Source organism: Quercus lobata, chromosome 5 (assembly GCF_001633185.2).
Source record: "Quercus lobata isolate SW786 chromosome 5, ValleyOak3.0 Primary Assembly, whole genome shotgun sequence".
NCBI lineage: Eukaryota > Viridiplantae > Streptophyta > Magnoliopsida > Fagales > Fagaceae > Quercus > Quercus lobata.
In genome coordinates, this window is record NC_044908.1 from 4,017,781 (window position 1) to 4,040,097 (window position 22,317).

Genomic DNA, 22,317 nt, shown 5'->3' on the forward strand with positions numbered 1-22,317 from the left:
AAAACACACTTTACTTGTATTTGGGTAGATTTAGGATGTGTTTAAATATTTCAAGAAACCATGTTTCAAGATCAAGTGTTGAAACCTTCAAATCTGTCCAAGAAAACAAGTTGATAGTACAAATTCATTAAAGCTCGATAGCTGGCTCGACAGCTGCATCTATCAAGCTTAAGAAAGCTGTTCAAAGCTTGGTGTGCTCGATACTTGCTCGACACCTCCTATCTGTCGAGGTTTAAGATTTTTAGAATTCAAATATGATTTTATTGGGATCTGTGAATATGTCTTTGGGCTTTCTTTTCTCCTAACCCTAGACATATAAAATGATTGTTTTAAGGGTCGTCAAACAGTTCACAAGTTGCACAAGCATTGAGCAAACTCTATTCAAGAAAATTGTGACCGGAGACGAAATTTTTGCCCTAATTCATCTCTTTCTCTTGAGGAAGTTGCTGTGTATATGCATCGTAGGGTTTTGTGACTAAACATCTTTTTGATCTTCATCATGTGGATGAATTGAAGAACTTTGCAAACAACAACCTTCTTAGTTGGCGATTGAAGTCGAGTACTGGGATCCACGCAATTGGTTAGTCATGTACTTGGGAGTCGCGTATCAAAAAGGGGAATTGTCACTACAGAACAAGTCCAATTGGGTATTGGGGTAAGGGTTCAATTGTAGGTTGGTAAAGTACTTGAGATTCCTTTACTTGTAATTGCTTGTTGTGATAATAGTGGAGTTTCGTTTGTGGCTTATTAAGTGGTATCAGAGCAGGCACACTCTGATTAGGGTTTAATTTTTGTTGTGTTGATCCATTGACCCTTGTTTGTCATGGATAGAGGACAGTCATTAATCATACTTCGTTTATTTGATGGCACTAACTATGCATACTATAAAGTACGCATGAGAGTTTTCTTGCAGTTTTTAGATGAGAAAGTGTGGCAAGCTGTGGAGATAGGCTGGACTAAGCCTACAGAAGCGCCAGCCGATTGGGATGATGCCAAGATTAAGGCGGCAAACTTCAATAGCAGAGCATTGAATGCATTGTTCAGTGGAGTCACCAATGAGGAGTTCAAGAAGATATCCTCAACTAAAACTGCCAAGGAGGCTTGGACCATCCTCTAGACAACCTATGAGGGTACAAAGGCTGTAAAAGATTCAAAACTTCAGAGGCTCACTACAGGATTTGAAGAGATAAAAATGGAGGAGGATTAGTCTTTCGATGAGTTCTATGCCAAGCTAAAGGATATAGTGAACTCAGTCTTCAATCTTGGGGAAACCATTCCTGTACCCAAGATTGTAAGGAAGGTGCTCAGATCTCTACCTGAGAGATTTCATGCCAAGATCACGGCAATAGAGGAATCAAAGGATATTGATAAGATTCATTTGACTAAGTTGGTTGGAAACTTGCAGACCTACGAGCTAGTGTTAACAAGGATTGGCAAGACGAGTAAAAGTAAGAGCATGGCACTGAAGGCCAAGAGCAGTGAGACAGATGAGTCTTCTGATGATGAAGATTCCAAGATGAAGTCCTACATCACCAAGCAGTTCAAGAAGTTTATGAAGAACGCCAATGGAAAGGGTTTCGACAAGGATCGCAGGCAATCCAGTTCTTCTCAGTTTAAAGGCCAAGACAAAGGGAAGAAGGATACTAAGGAAGGTGGTCAGTACACTGTTCCCGCAGAACCTAAGTGTTTTGGCTGTCAAGGTTTTGGTCACATGAAAAATGAGTGTCCTACATATCTCAAGAGCATTGGGAAGAGCAAGGCACTTGTTGTTACCCTAAGTGACACCGAGCCTAAGGATGATTCCGACAATGAGGATGACGAAATCTTAAATGCCTTCACGACCATTGTTGAAGATGTGGTTGAAGAGGAGGAATTGGTGGAATCCAAATTTGAGAAGATGGATGACCAAGATGACATCCATACAGCCTATGAGAAGTTGTACAAGTTTTCTGAGAAGCATGAGAAACTATATAGGCTAACCACCAAGAAGCTCAGTGATATAGAACTTGATCGTGAGGAGCTTTCCACAAAATTTGATGAAACTAATCAGATTATTGGAGCACTGAGGTTCGAGAACAATTTCTTGGTTAAGAAGACCAAGAAGCTTGAAGCGGAGCTATTTCAAGTCAGAGCTCAATTGGAGAGGACTTCAAGTGCAAAGCTTGATGATATGCTCATCATTCAAAAATCTGATTCAGATCGAACAGGTTTAGGGTATGGTATTTCTTCTTCTAATACTGCTTCTACTAGTACTACTATTTTTGTTCCTCCTGCTAGTAATGTTAAAATTGAGAACAATGAGAGTAAAACTGAATTAGCTAGTGAGAACATAGACAAGGATAAATCTATCTAAGGAGCACCCCCTAAGTTTGAGAAGAAAGATGTTAAAAACTTAGGGCTAAGAAGGCTAACTCTCAAAAGCCTAAACAAAAGAAGTAGCATCTCTATCATCATTGTGGAGCTGCTAGTCATACGCGACCAAATTGCTACAAGTGGCTTGCCACTCAACAGAGCAACGGCATGACAGCATCTAGGAACCAGAATCAGCTTCAATCCTCTCTTGCGTCCCTTGGAGATCTTCTTAAAGCCCTTATGTTCCTTTCGAACTTGAACGGGTTTTCCCCCTTACCGCCAGTCCAAGGGTTTAATCAAAGGAAATGTTCTTCTAAGGTGTGAAAGGAAAATGGCTCAAAGTGATTCTGTCACTTTTTTCTCTCTCTTCTTGTTTTTGTGTGTGCATTACTTATGTGTTTTGCTTTCAAATTTTGAGTCAGTCTAGTTTCTATGCTTTGGTTGTTTAACATGTTTTTGTTTTCTTTTCAGTTTTTGTTTTTTTTTTTGGTTTTTTATATAAAAATTAAAAAAAAATTGAAAAATCAGAAATATATAAAAACAGTGTGTGTTTTGTGTACTTTGGTACTTGTGTACCTTGGATGGCCATTGAAACAAAATCTTCTAAACTTTGTATTTTTTGTAACTTAGATGAGCATCTCTATGCACAACTAAGCAAGTGAGTTTTGTGGCTCTTATTTATGATGAGTAAGATTAAGTTGTCTTTTGTACTTAACATTCGTATCACTCTTTTTGACGGGAATAACTAAAAAGTCTTAAGAGAAAGACATTAATAACCATCTCACCACTGTTACCCGCCAATCATAATATGACACCTGTATGCTTCGATATAGTAAAAGTGCAGTGTCAATAACATTTGTGTGCTTAGGCATAACAAAATTGAAATGTCAAATATCATTGGGTATTTCTTTTCTCTCTCTAATATGCCCATGTATGATATGCTTAAAAGAAAAATATGCAAAGAAAAATCAAAAGCAAAAAGATCAAAAATGCTTTAAAAAAATGATTGCAAGCGTGTATTCTAGGAGATGTGGGAGTTATAGGATGTACTTTGAAGATGATAGTCTCCATCAAGCAATTATGATTGTGTGTGAGTTAAATTGATTTTCTTATATCCCAAATCGTCATAACATGTATACACTTATGCAATCTTGCGATATTTTTTCACACACAACAAGCAATATTCTTTTCTATTCTTGATACATGTGCAGGTACAATGTGATTTGGCCATTACAAGATTTTACATGTGTTAATGTATGCTCACTAAATTGTCTTGATTTGTTTTTGAAATATAAAATTGGTTAGACTTGTTTATAGTGTGTGTGTGTGTGTTTCTTTTGGAAGATCCATGTGCTTAAATTTTTTATTGAGAGATGATTTTGAGAGTTTAATATGTTGATTGGATCATTGGTTGAGTTGCATGTTGGATTGCATTCATGTCTATATTTTTCACATCTCGAAAAACTGATTTTAAATGCTGGCTTGACACCTCCTCGATACCTTATTGTCTGTCGATCTTCTTCAGTTTTTTCTAATCACAATCCCAACAGCTTCTTGATACCTGGTGGATCGATCGAGAATGGCTCTGCATCCTCAATAGCTTCTTGACACCTAGTGGATCAATCGAGCTTCTGTTCTTGGTTCTGTTGGGGTGTTCCTCGACACCTCCTCAATACCTCAGCTGTCAACGACCATCTTCTCGACACCTCCCTCGACAGATATCTCGATACCTCTCGATACTTGCATCTGTCGAGATTTACTGCTGGCACTATGTAAGCTCCCTGTGCGATCCGGAACCCATTTCATTCGATCTCTCTCTTGATACTTCTCTCTTTTCTCTCCCAAACATTCTCATCTCACTCCAATCTTTGTTCCTCAAGGATTCTTCAAGCTTTTTCAAGAATTTCTTCACTTGGTAAGCTTCTAATCCTTTCACATTCATGCATTTCATGTTTTGAAACCTAGGTTTTAGGTTTTTTGAAAAATTTTGGGGTTTTTCAAAATTGACGAGTTATTATTGAAATTTTGGGATGGGTTTTCACTTAAATAAGTTTAAAACCTTATACATTGCATCACATTAACATTATAATGGTATTATCATGCATTTAGATGTGTGTTATCTGTTTGTGTGCTAATAGGTTTGGATTGGGCTGAGCCCATGATGCAGTTTTTTTTGCATGTCACATGTTCATGCATTTCCCATGCATACGTACTCTTTTTCAATATACTTGTTATATTTGAAATTGCTTGGGACTTTTCTGATTGTCTTTCCTTTCTCTCCCTCTCTTTTTGTTTATGTTAGTTGTGTCTATGGCACCTAAGCGTAAATCCACTCCAGCCCAAAACCCTCTTCGTTCCGGAGCTTCTTCATCATCTGATCCTACACTATCTCATATTCGGTTCCGTGATGATGATGCCTTCAAGGCATTTCAGAGAACTTTTCTAGACGAGGCATTCATTCGGAATGCCAAGTCATTCTGTCGGACTTTGTCGACACCAACCTTCCCTTTGTCATTCACAGTAAGGGAAGGGAGTCATTATGTGACGTCCCGGTCACCTGTTCTCTCGAGTTTATCCAGGAGTTTTACTCCAACATGCACGAGATTGATTAGTCAGTACCTCTTTTCTTCACTTACGTCCGAGGTACGCGCATTCCTATCACATCGCAACTTGTTGCGGATGTGCTTCGGGTCCCTAGGATAGAGTTTTCTGACTATTCTAGTTATGAGCATCTGAGAACTGTGTCTAGGGATGAGCTCATGTCTACTTTCTGTGAGTGCCCTTCTGTTTGGGGTGAGTGTCTGTTTACACCATGTCGACCTTTTGCTAAAGGTCCTAGATTCATGAACATGGTGATGACCTTTGTTTTGCATCCACTCTTTCACTACAACTCTATTACAGAGCCTCGTGCTCGATTTTTGTTATCTCTTCTTGAGCATCCTACTATAGATTTCCCTTCTCATTTCATTCTGTCTATTATAGATGTTCATCTAGATTTGGTGTCCTGTGATAAGCTCATCTTTCCTTCCGCTATCATGAGGATCTTACGCCATTTTTCCATTTCTTTTCCCTTTTCCGACCATTTCACCGTCATGTGTGCCATAGATTATGCTACCGTTAAACGTAGCAAGGCCCAGCTTCGGTCACGGCAGTCGGATTTAGTAGCTCCTCCCTCTCGTTCAGCTCCATCTCGTTCTACTCCATCCACATCCGCTCCTCCCTCTTCTTCGGGTGATGTGACTTTAGGAGACATCATGGCGTAGCTGCAGCGCATGGATGCTCGCCTAGATACACTCTCTACAGAGTTGTATCAGGTGAATGTTCGTATCGGTTGTATTGCACAGTGACAGGCGTCCATGGGTGGTTTTGCTCCTGAGGCTACTCCTTCACCACCTTCTCTTGTAGCTTCTGATTCTGAGGATGAGAATGATGATGATGGTGATGACGATGATACTTCGGATGATGTTGATGGAGATGCTAGCTCTACCAATGAGATGTCTACTTGACACTCTTACCCTTTGTCACCCGTGACAAAAAGGGGGAGTAGTTTTGATATAAGAGTAGTCATTCTTAGGGGGAGAGTTAGTATAAGACCATTTTGTTAGGGGGAGTGTTAATATGTTTTGAGGGATGTAGTGAGGATAGTATGTATCTTTTCTTTTCTTTCTTTTTAGATACATTATTCTTGTACATGAGGTCTTGTGACCATTTATAGACATACTTTGTTCTTATCTCCTTATTTATGTTGATGTATGTCTTTCTTTCACCTACCTCTTCATGTGTTGTTTCTTTTCTCCCTTAATACACATGTTTCTTATACTTGTATGCAATCTATTATTTCTGTTTCACACAAATATGCCTTGATGAGTTTTGTTTAAAGTGTTTCAAAAATATAAGTTGTCAAAGTCTACTTGCCATAAACTCTCTTCTTGCAAAATTTTTCAAGAGTTTGTGTTAGGATAGATTTTATTGTATTCAACAAATGAATATGAGTTGAGTGATTTATGATTTCTCTCATATGTTCATTTATTTGTTGTGGTTTTGTCACGAATTGCTAAAGGGGGAGATTGTTAGGACATATGTGTTTCATATGTTAAGAACATATGTCATAATTTTATGTAATTGACTTATCTTGTAACAAAACGCACTTTACTTATATTTGGGTAGATTTAGGATGTGTTTAAATACTTCAAGAAACCATGTTTCAAGATCAAGTGTTGAAACCTTCAAGTCTATCCAAGAAAACAAGTTGATAGTGTAAATTTATTAAAACTCGATAGCTGGCTCGACAGCTGCATTTATCAAACTTAAGAAAGCTGTTCAAAGCCCAGTGTGCTCGACACCTCCTATTTGTCGAGGTTTAAGATTTTCAAAATTCAAATATGATTTTCTTAGGATCCGTGAATATGTCTTTGGGCTTTCTTTTCTCCTAACCCTAGACATATAAAAGGATTGTTTTAAGGGCTATCAAACACTTCACAAATTGCACAAGCATTGAGCAAATTCTATTCAAGCAAATTGTGACCGGAGACGAAGTTCTTGCCCTAGTTCATCTCTTTCTCTTGAAGAAGTTGCTGTGTATGTGCACCGTAGGATTTTGTGACCAAGCATCTTCTTGATCTTCATCATGTGGATGAACTAAAGAACTTTACAACCAACAACCTTCTTAGTTGGTGATTGCAGTCACGTACTGGGATCCGCACAATTGGTTAGTCACGTACTTGGGAGTCGTGCATTAGAAAGGGGAACTGTCACTACAGAACAAGTCCAATTGGTTATTGGGGTAAAGGTTCAACTGTAGGTTGGTAAGGTACTTGGGATTCCTTTACTTGTAACCGCTTGTTGTTATAATAGTGGAGTTTCGGGAGTGGTGACCTGAAAATCACCCGTGGGGTTTTTGCCGTTAGGTTTTCCCTATTCGTAAACAAATCACCGTGTTATTTATTTTCTGCTGTATAATTAGTTTATTGGTGATTTGTTTGTGCTACCACGTTTTTGCATGATAAATTGATTAATTAATAAGTTGGCTAATTAATTAATTAATTTATATCACAAGAGGTCATTCAGTTTGTGGCCTATCAAAAACCACTTCCAATCAATTTGAAACTAATGCAAATTTTCTTGCCAAAACTTATTATTAATTAAAATATAAATTTGGAAATTAAAATCCATACTCTAAAAAAATTGGTTGTTTGTTTTCAATATATTTTCATAATAATTTAATTTTCATAACTTATATTTGAAAGCTATAAAATTATATATATATATATATATATATATATAAAATTCAATAATTGGAAAAGAAGAGATTTGAATGATGTCTGTATTGAAAATAATAGTAAGTGCAAATTGAATGAGCTACAAGGCTCTTGACTTAAGTATTAAATAAATTAATTGTATCACAATAGTAAAAATTAGCAAATGACCTTTTTTTTAATCTAAAAAAATATCTAAACATATTACTCAGGAATAAATTTTTTGTATACTCTACCAAATAATATTATGACCAGATTTTTTCACAAGTTAAAAGTATACACGGCAGTGGAGCTATTTTTTTAGCTATTTGACAATACAAAAAGCTACTTTATCTATTTTACCTACTTATTTTACAAAACATCCAACACTAGTGGATCTATTTTAACTTTCAACATAATAAAATAATATAAATATCACAATAAAATAATATATTTATTACAATAAAATAATACATTCCACTACCAAAAAGACACTACAAACCGATCAATGGCACAATCCACAACCATTGCCAACCAAGAACAACCACCCACAACCACTACCAAAAATCTAATATATCCAGATTTCAATAATATGAAGAAAGAAAGATTTCAACAATCATACCTATATGAACTTCCTTGCCCACTTGATCAAAACCAATAGAAGGGGTTGGATTACAAGGACCCACAATCCATCAATTAAAAATTAAGGAAAACCACAAAGCCTCCAAATGTCTATGAAGCACCCTAACCCATCAGTTTGAAGAAACAAATAACACCGACCAAAAAAAAAAAAAAAACCTAGTTGCAAAACTCAATCTTTTTTGTTTGTTTTTGTTTTTGATAATATGCAAAACCCAATCTTGAAAAAAGTAATGTTGTGGTGGAAGAACTGCTCTTGCTTCCATTGCCGATTCTTTGTGATTGTCGTTGAAACGCTTGCAGACTAAGGAAAGAAGAGAAGCTGGAGAGAGAGAAAAAGAAAGAAAAGATAAAATATTTTTTTAATGAGAGAAGAGAGAGAGAGAGTTTAATAATAAAAAAAATATATATATATTTTAGCTTCTTGCGACAGTGCATAACCATTTATGGCTATGTATTATAGTAAGAAGCTAAAAAATTTTAGCTATAGCACCATTGCTATAGCATGCATTTTGAGTATTGGTGGTGCTAAAAATAGCTATATAGCTATTTAGCACCACTATTGCTAGTGCTTTAACAAAACTTTCAATTCTAACATCGGCTATGTTCAACTTAGGTATGGAATTTCATATGTATCTACTTATATTTATTTTTAAATGTGTTAATGTGTATGTATGAGATTACAAAGCTAGTAAATATTTATAGGAATCGCCAAATAACACCCCTTATCTAAAAAAAAAACAACAAAAATGATAAAAGTAAGACGCTTAAAATCAAATGACCCTCCTAACGTAATAACTAAGCTAGCTAATAAGTGATAAGACACTTAGCTTGTTATTCCAAAAAAAAAAAAAAAAAAAAAAAAGTAGAACCAAACTCCTTGTCCCCAAGGTATACTTATCATTAAGGGTGTTTGCAATGTAGTGCGGTTTTAAATCATTTTTAGCATTGCACTTTGTTGTGCAGTTTAGTCAAAACCATAACTGCACCACACCTTATTTTTATAGTCACATGTGTGGTGCGGTGCGGTTTAGAGAGTTTAGCCAAAACTATAACTGCACTGCACCTCACTTTATTTTTGTGGTCACATGTACAGTGCGGTGTATAAGATGCGGTTTGAATAGTTTGAAATCGGTATATTTTTCAAATTTTAGGCTTTTCCTACTCGCCCAAAACTAATTTTTCCCTTTGTTTTGGGCTAAGTTTTAAACTATTGAGTTTGTTTTTCTCTATTTTGGGTTGGCTTTCCTAGTTAACACTTGCTAGGTTTATTAAACTTTTTTTTTTTTTTTTGAAAACTAGGGTTATTAAACTATTAAAAGTATATTTATTAATATTGAAAATAAATAAATATATTAATACGAGGGGGTGTGGTGTGGTGCAATTTGTGCAATTTTCTTATTATAAAACTGCAAACTGCACTACATTATGTAGTGCGGTGTGGTATGATTATGCCATTTTATGGGCGATTTTAGTGTGGTTTGGTGAACAATCTTACTTATTGTACATGCAAGTTAGACTATAAAAACTATGTAATAGAATATGTGATAGATCTAATAGTACATTTAAGTGAAAAAGCCTAAGAACACTAAAAATGAAACTTTTAACACTTTAAAGTCTAGAGAAATAGAAATAGTGCGGTGTGGTATGATTATGCCATTTTATGGGCGATTTTAGTGTGGTTTGGTGAACAATCTTACTTATTGTACATGCAACTTAGACTATAAAAACTATGTAATAGAATATGTGATAGATCTAATAGTACATTTAAGTGAAAAAGCCTAAGAACACTAAAAATGAAACTTTTAACACTTTAAAGTCTAGAGAAATAGAAAGAATAACATGGAAAGTAAAGAAAGCATGGGAAAAATGTGAAAACCCTTTGAAAGGGATGAAAAACCACGGGTGAGCAAGGGGGAATGTCCCTCACTCTCTTGAGCTTTATATCATGTAAAAATGAAGGCCTTTGTACAATGGTGATGTTCTTTTCCAAAGAGTGCATTTTTTCTCTACCTCAGTTTCCTATCCAAGCTTTCTGGCTTTTCCCTTAGTTTCTCCCTAGGTTCTTGCCCTAATGGTTCAACAACATGCTCCTCTTATAATATGAGGAATGTTGCTAGGTACATAAGGACAAGTGTCAACCGTAATTCCTCCACTTAAATGCTAATACAACTATTGTACTATGTAATTGTTAGAGGAGAGAGAAGCACGCAAATGTCATGGTAGTGGAATAAAGGGCGGCTTTGCTACTACGTGGAGGGCAAACCTTAGACAAGGAAATGGACATTAGGGATGCTAGGACCTTAGACAAGGAAATGGACATTAGGGATGCTAGGAGTGATACACTAGTCTTTAACAGTGGTCTAGCACGAGCTCAGCTAATAAGGGGTGTTATAGCATATGACCATAGGGGTTGCTATCTCCGTTTTGCGCAAGTATTGGTTGTCCATATCAGGTGCAAATCTCACTCTTACCCAAGATGGTCACGTCATTGGCACGGGTCAAAGATCCTTTTCTTCAGTCAGCGTTTCCTTTCCTTTGTTCACAACTGCTCCACGTGTATGGTCCAAATTCAGCCACACCAACACTGTCACTAGCCTTGGTTGGTGTAATGTACACTTATCATTCTATTTTTGCAATATATCCACACGTAAATAGTTCCTGTCCTCTAAATTCAAAAAATCATTCGTTGTCCCCACTTCATTAATCATCCTTATTTTAGTTGGGCCGACACCCTAAAATGAGATTTATTATTAAAAAAAACAAATTAAAAAAAAAAAAAGCAGCCTTATATATATAAATAGTCGTCTATCACTAGCTAACATAAAAAACTTAATTGGTAAAAAAAATAAAATAAAAAACTTAACAGTTCATTGTTTCTCAAAAAAAAAAAAAAAAAAAAAAAAAAAAGTTCATTGGTACTATATCTACTTACCCAATCCCTAATAACAAGAAACATTATTGTGACTTGTCTAAAGGACTTATTGACTATATAATTAAAATACAAATGAATGATTATTGGAATTGTCACTCAAAAAAATTAGAAAAGATTTTCTATTAAAATAAAAATTAGAGAGGAATCTTCTAAACAAGAAAAATGCATGTGTTTGGTTGGCATAAATTTAAGGTGAAAATTTAATTTCTTGGGGGTTACTGAAATTATGGGTGTTCAGCTGATTAATATGGTGAAAGTTTGAATATCTTGGACATCTCCATTCTTATAATTTATGGGATTCTAAAGTCTTACATGAAAGTTAAGAATTTAAATATCCAGTGTCTTGCACTTAATTGTAAGCTTATCAAGATTTCGATCTATTTATTCACTTAACCCTAAACTAGTTTGTTTGGAACTACTAAACGCCATGATCTAACTACTCATGAATTCAAACAATCGAAAGTTTAAACTCGTGAAAATCTTAAAAATTCCTAAAAAAACAAAAAATACCAATCCATCACTCCCGAAAATTTTATTCAAATGGATTTATTCCAATGCACACTTGAACCACAGCATGATTAGACAAACTTGCAGGTGCAGCTAGCATTAGGTTTCAATCTGTTTTGTACTAAAATCTTATCATCTTTTTTAATAATCAGTTTTCTGAGTCAGACCACCTCCTCAAAAGCTAGACGGCAAAAAGAAATCTTATCATCTTTTTTAATAATCAGTTTTCAGAATCAGTTTAATATTTGGCTTTGATTCATTCTTGGGGGAGACAAAAAGAAATCTTGTTTATTTGGTTAAATCCAAACTTGGCACACATGGCTAGCATGGAGTTTCTAAAAGAGTTTGTACGGTCATGCGTAATATACGATATACACACAGGACAAGGCAGGTATATAGTCAGACACAGTAAGCCCCATTAGTTAATTAGAAATTACAGCAATAAAAAGCATACAACAAAACACCAAATCTGTCATCATTGTATACGTAATACACATTACAATATTAATCAGTAGGTTCTTTCTCATTTCTTAATCAATAGGTTTGTCTGGATGTATGTTGTATATTGAATCATAGCCTATAGAAGAATAAGAATAATTAATAAAAAAAAAAACCAAAAGAGAAAGATGTAACCATGGGAATTTGAGGGTTATTTTTGTGTGTACAATTCTTGTACTTATTGACTGAAAGCAATAGATTTTACACTTCCAACAGGAAAAAGACTTATGTGGACTAAGTAAATGTTAAATGGGATTCAATAATTTGGCAGTAATTAAACACTATATGTTAGATTTATCTGCATGTCTATCTAATCTCATGTCAGAGTATTTTAATCAACTCGTTTTTTGTGTATGTGCACATGTAAGAACCATGTTTATTTCCTGTTTGTCTTCTTCATATCTTATGTGTAGAATAGCCTGAAGCTTCTAAAATAAAGTATCATTAATAGCTATGGTAATATCAAGTTATATATGGTTAAAGATATATTAGCTCATTAGCATAGCCTCAAGCCCACCTTTTATATGTGCAAGTCAAGTTATATATTGTTAAAAATATATTAGCTCATTAGTATAGCCCCAAACCCACCTTCTATATGTGCAAGTCAAGTCTCCTACTTGTACTAAAAGTTTATTAGTCTAGGATTTAGACTACTACACATCTTCCTCTTCTTCTTCTTCTTCTTTTCCATTTTTTTTTTTTTTTGAGAGAGTTTCAACTTATGGCTGGGATTGAACCCCAATCGGTTTTTGGTGTAGGCAGAAATTGAATTCCAGATCTCTTATTCAACTATCATAGACTTGACCAATTGAGCTAGCTGGAACCCACTATTATACATCTTTAATATATAAAAGTGTAGTACAAATCCTATTATATTAAACCTTAACATGGATATATATAGTAGGCTATAAACCCTACTAATAATAATACAAGTAGGAGACTTGACTTACACATATAATATAAAAAGATTAGGCTTAAACATATGCTAATGAGCTCATGTATATCTCTAAACCTTCGACATCTGATTTCAAAACTCTAAACCTTAGGAGGAGTTATCTCATACAATAAGTATATATGCACCGGAGCCTCACCACATGTGAGTTTTTACAGGTGTAAATGTCACCAATTATAATATACTAGCCGGATGCATATATTAACTGTAGGGATACATTCTCAAACCTTAAAAGAGGAAATAAAAATTGTAAATCTACTAGTGAATTGTTTGGAACTTAAAGCAAAATACATTGTGACACGGAGAAAGGATAAAAATACTCTGTTTACTAGTCACGTTTTAATTGTGTTAATACGATGTAAAGGGTTAATATCATAGACACAAAGTCACCTATTCCTATTTATTCCAATGTTTTCAAAATTGCGAGGAATGAGGATTTGAATCCAAATTTTCTACATTGAAAAAACTAAATAATGTCACTTGACCAAGATAGTCTTGACCATACGGAAAATTATTAGGTACTCATGGAGTACTATAAATACGTATTCCCTCCTCTCACATAAATGGTGGGTCTCACCATAAATTTAATTAGTGTGATCCACCATTCATGTAAGATGAGAGAATACACATTTATAATACTTTAGAAATACACAATAATTTCCCTGACCATACAAATACTAAGTTAAAAAACCTTGTTATAATATTTGCTAATCATTAGCATTATCTACTATCTTAATTAGTGGGTTTTCTAATCTTTATATGAAAATGATATGGTAAGTTCTAAGAGTCACTCAACTAGTGATTTTTTTTTTTTGGTCGAATAAAATCCCAATAAATTGATTCACGTAATGGAATGATGATAAAAAGCATTCATCTTGGAGTGAACGTTATAGGTTGACATTGTAGCGTATCTATCAAAATTATATATATATATATATATCATTTTGTAATCGTGCATACCCCTAGACTATTTCTTTCCTTTTCTTTTTGGTTTTTGGATAAGAATTTTTGACCACTTCATAGAATTAGATTCAAAACAAGAAGAGGTCTTTTTTTTTTTTTTTTTTAATAAAAAATTTGCCTCAAAGGCAATCCAAAAACCTAAGGAGGAAAAATTAGTTTTGCTGTTATTTTGAGAGTATGATGCATGTCATGTACACAAATTGGCATAAAGAATCTTTAGATTAACACTTAGGAAAGTAACATTTTTTTTTCAATGATTGACATAATCTATTATGATTAAAAGAACATCACTTTCACTTGTATTCAATATTAACACCAATTTTTGTATATATATATATATATATATATATATATATAAAACATTAACACCAATTTTAATATGCACTAATCACAACAAATTATAGTGAAAAAAAAAATGTTGAAAAATGGTGTGACCCGACTTATTGGGATTCTTTTTCCACAATAAACAAGGCACCTAGCTAGCCCAAATTCCACGAGCAATCGACTGATTTTACTCTTCCCCTTGCATGTTCTTGTAACCTGTAAAGCACAAAATAAATACACAACTGAATTAATTCCATAATATATAATCTCAATCCCCTCTCAACTGGCCCACATACCCAAAGATGCTCTTTTGTTCTCATTTAAATTGTCAACGTAACCATCTTTAGTTCTCCATAAGTTATCACCCCCACCTTTTAATTTCTCTCCCCCCACAATCTCCTTCTTTTATCTCTCTCACACACATCTCAAACACACAGTGTTACATGGCTCAAGATCATGAACCTCTCAACCCAAACCCAACGGTCCCAACCCAAACCCACCTCAACCCAATTTGCCGGTACCCACCACGTGTCCGGATCCCCCTCCGTCGACGACGGAAACTACCGACGGTGCGCCTAGGAGGGAATAAGAAGCCTAGGAGAGTGCTTCCCCTAGCAAAAATATTCAGGAGGATGAGACTAAGGTGGCTCAAGTTGCAGTACAGGATAATGTTGAGGAAACTTAAGGAGTACTATAGGAATATGATTAAAGATATGAAGGAAGCTAGTGCAACCCTTGAGACTTTCCACCATAGGGTTCTCTTGGAAGCCTCGTTTGCTGTGCCAGTCATGGGAGTTTCTTTCAATAGCTACCCTTATTTGCCTGGTTCAGATCGCCCTCGAACACTCACCATGTGAAATTCTCCAGGGTTCATTTACTTCTGTTGCTTTCTCTACAACCTTTTTTGTTTGCTTTAATATTAAGTCAATTTGAATTAATATGTATGAAAGTAAAATGAACATGTACAATAATGTCTTTCCTAGCTACCAATTATACATATCTTTTCATATGTTAAAAGTATCAATTTTTTGTATGCATGTACGAACAATAATGTTGGGGGAAATTATAAATAGGAAGAGAAATGTAAATCTTACTTATGGAGAATCTTATAATAGGCCATGGCTGGGAAATTAATAAAAGGAACTTTTGTAATTCTCTCTATCTAGTTAATTTCTCTCCCTCTGTCTCTCTGTCTGTCTGTCTCTCTCTCTCTCACAGATTTCTTATTAACCACAACATGTTGCTATGAAGTCTAATTAATGGGGTTGGATCATTTGAAATTTTTCTTATTAACTACTGTATTAATTTGATTACAAAAAGATCACAAAAGGACTTGGTAATCAAGTTCCTTATTAACTTTTGTTTTTGTTTTTGTTTTTTTTAATTACCACATCAATTTGTAAAATCTATGTGAAATAATTTGTAATTATCTTAACATTTATCAATAAATTTTGACCTTCGAACTATTAAAAAATAATCTAAAATTATTTACCATTTAGGTGAATTATATATGAATATATTATTTTTACTGCAGATCCAAGTTACAAGGTCATATACTCAAGTCACAATCATCTATCTATATTACAATTTTTTAGCATTATCATGTGCTGTATGTAAGGTAACAAAGCTTAAAATGGGGAAAAGATATCATAAATTCCAATTCAAAGTTCAAACTGGCTTCTAGATCATCATCTAGGCATGCAAGTTGGCATCACTTACAGTACAACTTATAAGTTAAAACCTATACGTCATCCTTATATTTTTTTTGTGTTCTACATTTACATTGGGAAGCTTAATTTATTAGTTAGTTTGGTTTTGCTTTTGAAAGAGCACTAATTAGCTTTTACATCAACTACTTCTGAGTATTGACTTTTGAGACACTAGTGGGGGCCTTGATTAAATACATGAAGTAAGTGTCATATTCCCTAATTTTTAAAGAAGGCTATCTGTTAACTGATATTATAAGCAAACAAGTTAGGTGCATTTATTAGTCTATTAAATACTGATTTTTATACCATTTCTCAACAAACAAACAAAAAAGGGTTAAAATGTGAACATATAGTATAAAATAAAAGCAAAAAACACAAATTTTCATAATGAATTTGTGCATGCAAACTTTCTCCACCAAAAAAAAAAAAAAAAAGAGCATGCAATTTAGTGAATTATTGATGAGTGTATTTTTCTTTTTGAAAAAGATACATTGCAACTCATAATTGAATATTCATTATTTAATTAATTATTTTTTGTAGATTCCAATTAGCTCAATTGGTAAAATATCTGATGGTTGAATAAGAAATCTGTAATTCAATTCTCATCTAGACTAAAAACCGATTGGTGTCTTGGTTTGATGATAAAGAACTATTATTAGAAATAGACGCTATATGTTGAAACTCTTTAAAAAAAAAAATTCATTACTTCTTAACATGTGTCTTTTGGACACTTCTAAGAATAATACTAGTATTTTTTTCTCTCACATAATCTCACTAATTAAATTCATTATAAACATTACCAATGAAATGTAAAGAGTGAGCATTATTCTCCAAATATTGAATAATTTTCCCTGGATGAAGACCAGTTTTTATTGGTTAAGAGGCTTGTTCTACTTCTAACTTCTAATTGAGAGTCAGCCACCAAAGTTGGTATGCAAGCAAAAGCAACCTCATTTAATTTGTTGATGAAAAGGAGGAATGGGGAAACTCATTGGCTTGTGCCAATTAATGATTTTGCATCTACCTCGAATTGCTTCAATTTCCACTTTGTTTGACTGTATAATAGCCAGTTTATGCTTGTTTTACCTATAGGTAATTAAGTATGACAGTCTTGTTAATAGATGTCTTTAAGACAATTGTTAATAAACTATCTTAAGAAAATTTTTACAACACGAGTGTATGTCTCTTTGACCCAAGCCTATATATCATTTGAAATTCCAAATTCAAATCCGTTGTTTTGAAATTGTCTTCGTTTGCGCTCTAGATTTGACATCATATATAAATTAATTACACACCGCTTATTTCTTTAATCAACCACTATCCCTACCCTTTTTAAAAGGAATAATGAATTCGGACGAGGAACAATTAGGTAGACACATACAATAAAATAATAATGATTTTTAATGAATCAATCAATAAGAATATTGATGATAATTAAATTCTTGCGTCATGAGAGATCATGGTATATATATAATATCATCTTGTTATATACAAGTCTATTATTCTTGGTCATGACTGCATGCAGAGATAAGGCTAATTAAATATTCCTTTAAGCTTTATCTCCATCCTATAAAATATCTTGAAAATTATAAGTTCCAAAAAACATATACTATAAAACATTGTTCACAATTTAATATAAAATTTAATTTCTATTCTAACATAATCTAAATATATATGTGAGTAAAACTCATTCCTGGAGACTTGAACCTCGACCCTTGTCACCCACACCTCACAAGTACTTATACTTGTAGAGTAATCACTGCACACCTTGGTGTGGTGGTCACAATGACATATTAAAATTCAATTACTTCAACTAAATGCTTTTCCACATGTTGAAATCAGAATTTGACATATCTTCAAAAAAGGAAAATTATTCAATATTTTTAACATAATATTTTCTTCTTTCACGTAAACGTAATAGTAAATCCCAATAATAAAACTTATTATTTATGTAAGAGTGATGAATATTACTTGGAAATACTGAATATATATAATTTTATATATATATATATATATATATTTATGAATGAGAGTGTTCAGACCTCTTCGAATATCTTACTATTCCCTCGAATGTATGCAGTCCTCCTATCCCACACACACCACCTCAACCAGCCAACAAGCCTATCATGACCAACTGACTATAACTATGACATGACATAGTTAATTTGTTGATTTATATACATAATGGAGGACCTAATTGGACTACCCAAGTTATTCATACAAACTATATATGAGATAACCATCTCTAATAGTTAATATACAAAACTATATCACTGAATCCAAAAGGCTAATATCGCTTACGAATTTAACGTTCCTCTTAATATGTATCTATGTATTTTTATAGATATATGCATAGAGGATATGTACACACCTATTTCATATTGATACTTTTTTTTGGTAGAAACGGAGGTCTTATTTAATTATAAACAACGTTCATACATCACTAGTTATAGCTAGCCTTCGGACACACAGTCTATTACTCTCTAGGTTGATAATATCCTTCACATAACACGAATACATAAAAGTAGAGCAAGTGTCATATATAGTCAAAACTTCTTGTAGGTGATTTCCTCGTTTTGTGAGACCTTCGTATTGATACCTTTGCTTACTATTGTTTATACACAAGTGATAAAATACTACAAATATGACTATCAATTTGGCAATAAATATTGATGTGACTATACATGCTTATGTCAAATGTAATGTATGATATGTATTGGTTCTAAGTTTTGAATATCAAACCCATGGAATTGGAAAATGTAATACTTGTGACTCCACATAACTTTTCAAACACATCGATTTATAACTTTTATATTAAATTGTTCTCTATCCCAAAGTTTTTTTCTTTAGAAAATACAAGGTGACCATAGTTTCAATTCAATAAAGAGTCTGATCATTCAGTTCTCATTTTTTTTTTTTTCCTTGGAAACAAAAGAAGTTATGGACACAAAAGAAGTTATGGGCTCAAAGTGAAAATGGATCCACTCAATCCAACTAGTCAAGCCCAAATTTATTGGCAAACAAAGTAAAACGACAGGCCCAAAATTATTACCACTGCCCATTGACTTCTTATTTGGGCCTACAGCTCCGGAATCCGCCCAGTCCAGAACAGAAGTGCAACTCACTGGATGGACAGACACATTACCCTCTCTCTATATACAAAAGAGAAATCTACATTTACAAAAGATTTCGCCAAACTAAGAATATCCTCAATTGTAGCTTTGATGCTTCAATAATTATACTGTTAAATCCCCTAGCTGCTGCTCTATGGATAGAACATCAAGTTGCTTCAGCTTCACCAAGCATAGAACTTCTAGGGCTAATTTGCTGTGTCCATGCCTCAATAAGATTCTCTCTATGGTCTCTACTTACCACAGCCACAAAGCTATTTCCTTCTTAGATAGCTGCAACAAAATACAACTTAATCTAGTATGATGGTGGAGAATGGTATTGCTTTCATAAACAAGATTTGAAAGCATACTCAGTTGTGATCTAAAAAAGGACGTTAACTCGTTAACTTGGACAGAGTCAATGGATTATCAAGGCCCGTGGTTTAGATCATAATTTATGGGTGATTAGGAAGGCCAACTGCACTTGGAAAATGAGGAAATGAGGTAAATTTTAAGAATCAAATTGAATCAATTTACAAAACTTTAAGAATTTGATTTCTACTTTTGAAACTCTAGGGATTGAATTGGAAAATGGTCAAAATTTTAAGAACCAAAATTGTTGTTTGCCTTAGAAAACAGGATGTTTACTCAATTTGCCCACAAATGGTTTACAGTTTACACATTTACTTATGCACACCCCCCTTCCATGACATAGAGCTTGCAATTTCTATATGTTGCAAAATTGCAACCATGTGCTGCTCTGTATTGCTGGTATAAACTGGGTCACTTTGACAGATTAGGAGCATGATTATACGAATTTAAAATCAGTCTCTCGTTTGCCATGATAGTCTCTATGTGCATATGCCTTCTGTTTTAGCATGGAGACAGAGAGGTTTAAAAATTGGCATATATTATATAAACACTATTCTTTTATTTACACATAATGAGTCTATTTGGTTAGGCATTTTGAGAGTTTAAAATAGCATTTTTAAAACCCAAACTTCGCTTTGCAAACAAAATTTCATAATTTCTTTACAAACTTTCATTTTAAACTTAAAACACAGTTTTCCAAACGTTTATACAAACAGGCCTACTTGGTTGACTAACATTACAACAAATTATTTGACTTAAATCTGTGAATCCTATCCATAGTCCATTCTTCAGAAGTGAACACAGGGCTTTCACTTTCCAAGAGCCCATCATGTTGGGCTTTTAGATTAAAAGTGGCTGGAACAATGAGCAGTAGTAGGCCTTATAGTCTCAACAAGTACATCGCTTTAGAAAACCCAAACTAAGATGAAGCCCAATAGAATTTGATTAACATTGTTTTTGTTTTCTTGGGTCCTAATTGAATTGCTTTTCAGTGACGGCAAATTAATCTAGCTAATCCATTTCCAAAGCATGATAAATATTTGGATTGGGAAAGTTCGTCCTTTTTGTCGGAAAAAGTAGAAGCATAAGATATTTAAATTTGTCCATTTCCAGAAAGAAAGTAAACTTTCACACAAGATTATCCCAAAAAAGAAAAAAAAAAAAAAAGGTAACTTCCACTCAAAATCTTGAGATTTTTGTATCTAGGACAATAGAGGAGTAGAATAGGAGAAATAAAATAGTTTTGGTTTTTTGAGTTTTACAAAAATATCCCTTGTGAATTGTGATGTTATAGTTAGGAAAGAAGCCCCTAATGAATGATGGAATTGAAGAGTGGGAATTACTCTCATGTTTCAATTAAATGCTTCATGGAGTTATGATCTTAATGCTCCTTGTAGTGTTTGAACAATCATTTTTCAACCGATACAATATAATTTGAAATTGTAGTGTTTGTTTTATAATAGTTATTTTTTATCCTTCGGTTAATACATCAATGATCAATGAGTTTCTTCTTGATATAAGTAAGATTCGAATTCAAATACCATATTTAATAACAAAATATTATATTAATATACTACAACAAACTTTAGTTATTTCAACCCTCTTTTATTGAGGGTTTACTAAAATCTATTGATACAATCTATAAATACAAATGAAGCAGGCTATTTTACTCAACTTTATTTCAAAGGTTATTTGGTCCCTCAAAATAAGTTAAAACACCATTGAAATAAATGTGAAAAAAAAAAAACGCACCGGTTTTTTCAGCCCAAAACCCTTGATAAAATATGATACCAACAAACACAATATCACTCTCTTAATAAAACCACATAAAAACAAAATTTCAACAAAATTTGGAATGACTTGTTGAGCTGTTTATGTGGATAGAATAGATAGGTATTGGTTTGCTTTTGCAATCCTTATCTTGAAAATTTATTGTGGATGTTCGTTTTTTTGGTAGCTGATGAAAGTAGTGAGTAGTGACATTAGAACAAATAAGTGGAGTACAGTAGAGAATAATTTGGATGATGTAAGTTATTTTTAGACTCTATTCATTACCTTAGAAATTGGTGAATGTCTCTTAAACCATAAATCCAAAACCTTAAACCAAGACATTTATTTAATTCTTTTTGAAATTAAAAAGAATTATAGGAGAAACGTTGGTATTTTTCTCATCAATCCTTCCAAAAAGATCTACTATATATCCCATCTCTCTGTTCTGTACATGGATTTTCATATGTATGTGTTGACTTAACTTTCAATTTTTTTTTTTCTTTTTGGTTGTGGCAGATTTTTTCTGCTTCAAGGTTGGATATACCCAGTGCTTGGCAATTGCCGCAGGTAATTTTTTCCTTTTTGGTTTTATATTGATGTGCTGTAATTTGATTGCTTTGGAAAATAAATTGCTGTGTTTGCTTGGTGTGATTATTTGTGATATTAAAAATAAAATAAGAAATAATAGACAGGTACCCACGTATTTTATGGACCTATGTTCTTTCCAAGTGTTCTTCTTAAATATTATTTTTATTTTTTATGGATAAATGGATTTTTATGAAAGAAAGTAATTTCGTAAGACTTTGTTGATGAATGATGTTTCTTTAATCAGCATGTTTTATTTAGATATATAAACTCTGTTGTGCCTTTTTTGTTCTTTTTAAAATTGTGGGTATCTTGAATTTGATATTGTGGAAAGGTGTGTAGATATATTTGCTTTGAAATTAACAAA

At 33.5% G+C, this 22,317-nt stretch overlaps 1 protein-coding gene across 1 annotated transcript; it reads left to right on the forward strand.

The window, feature by feature from the left end:
• Positions 1-14,743: 14,743 nt before the first annotated feature.
• On the forward strand, positions 14,744-15,560 carry LOC115992445. Its single transcript, XM_031116641.1, has one exon. The coding sequence runs from the start codon at positions 14,848-14,850 to the stop codon at positions 15,259-15,261; it is 414 nt and encodes a 137-aa protein (XP_030972501.1). The 5' UTR covers positions 14,744-14,847; the 3' UTR covers positions 15,262-15,560.
• Positions 15,561-22,317: the final 6,757 nt, after the last annotated feature.

What these genes read in the sequence shown, in the direction of transcription:
- LOC115992445 (XM_031116641.1), top strand. Translation starts at nt 14,848, where the DNA reads ATGGCTCAAGATCATGAACCTCTCAACCCAAACCCAACGGTCCCAACC.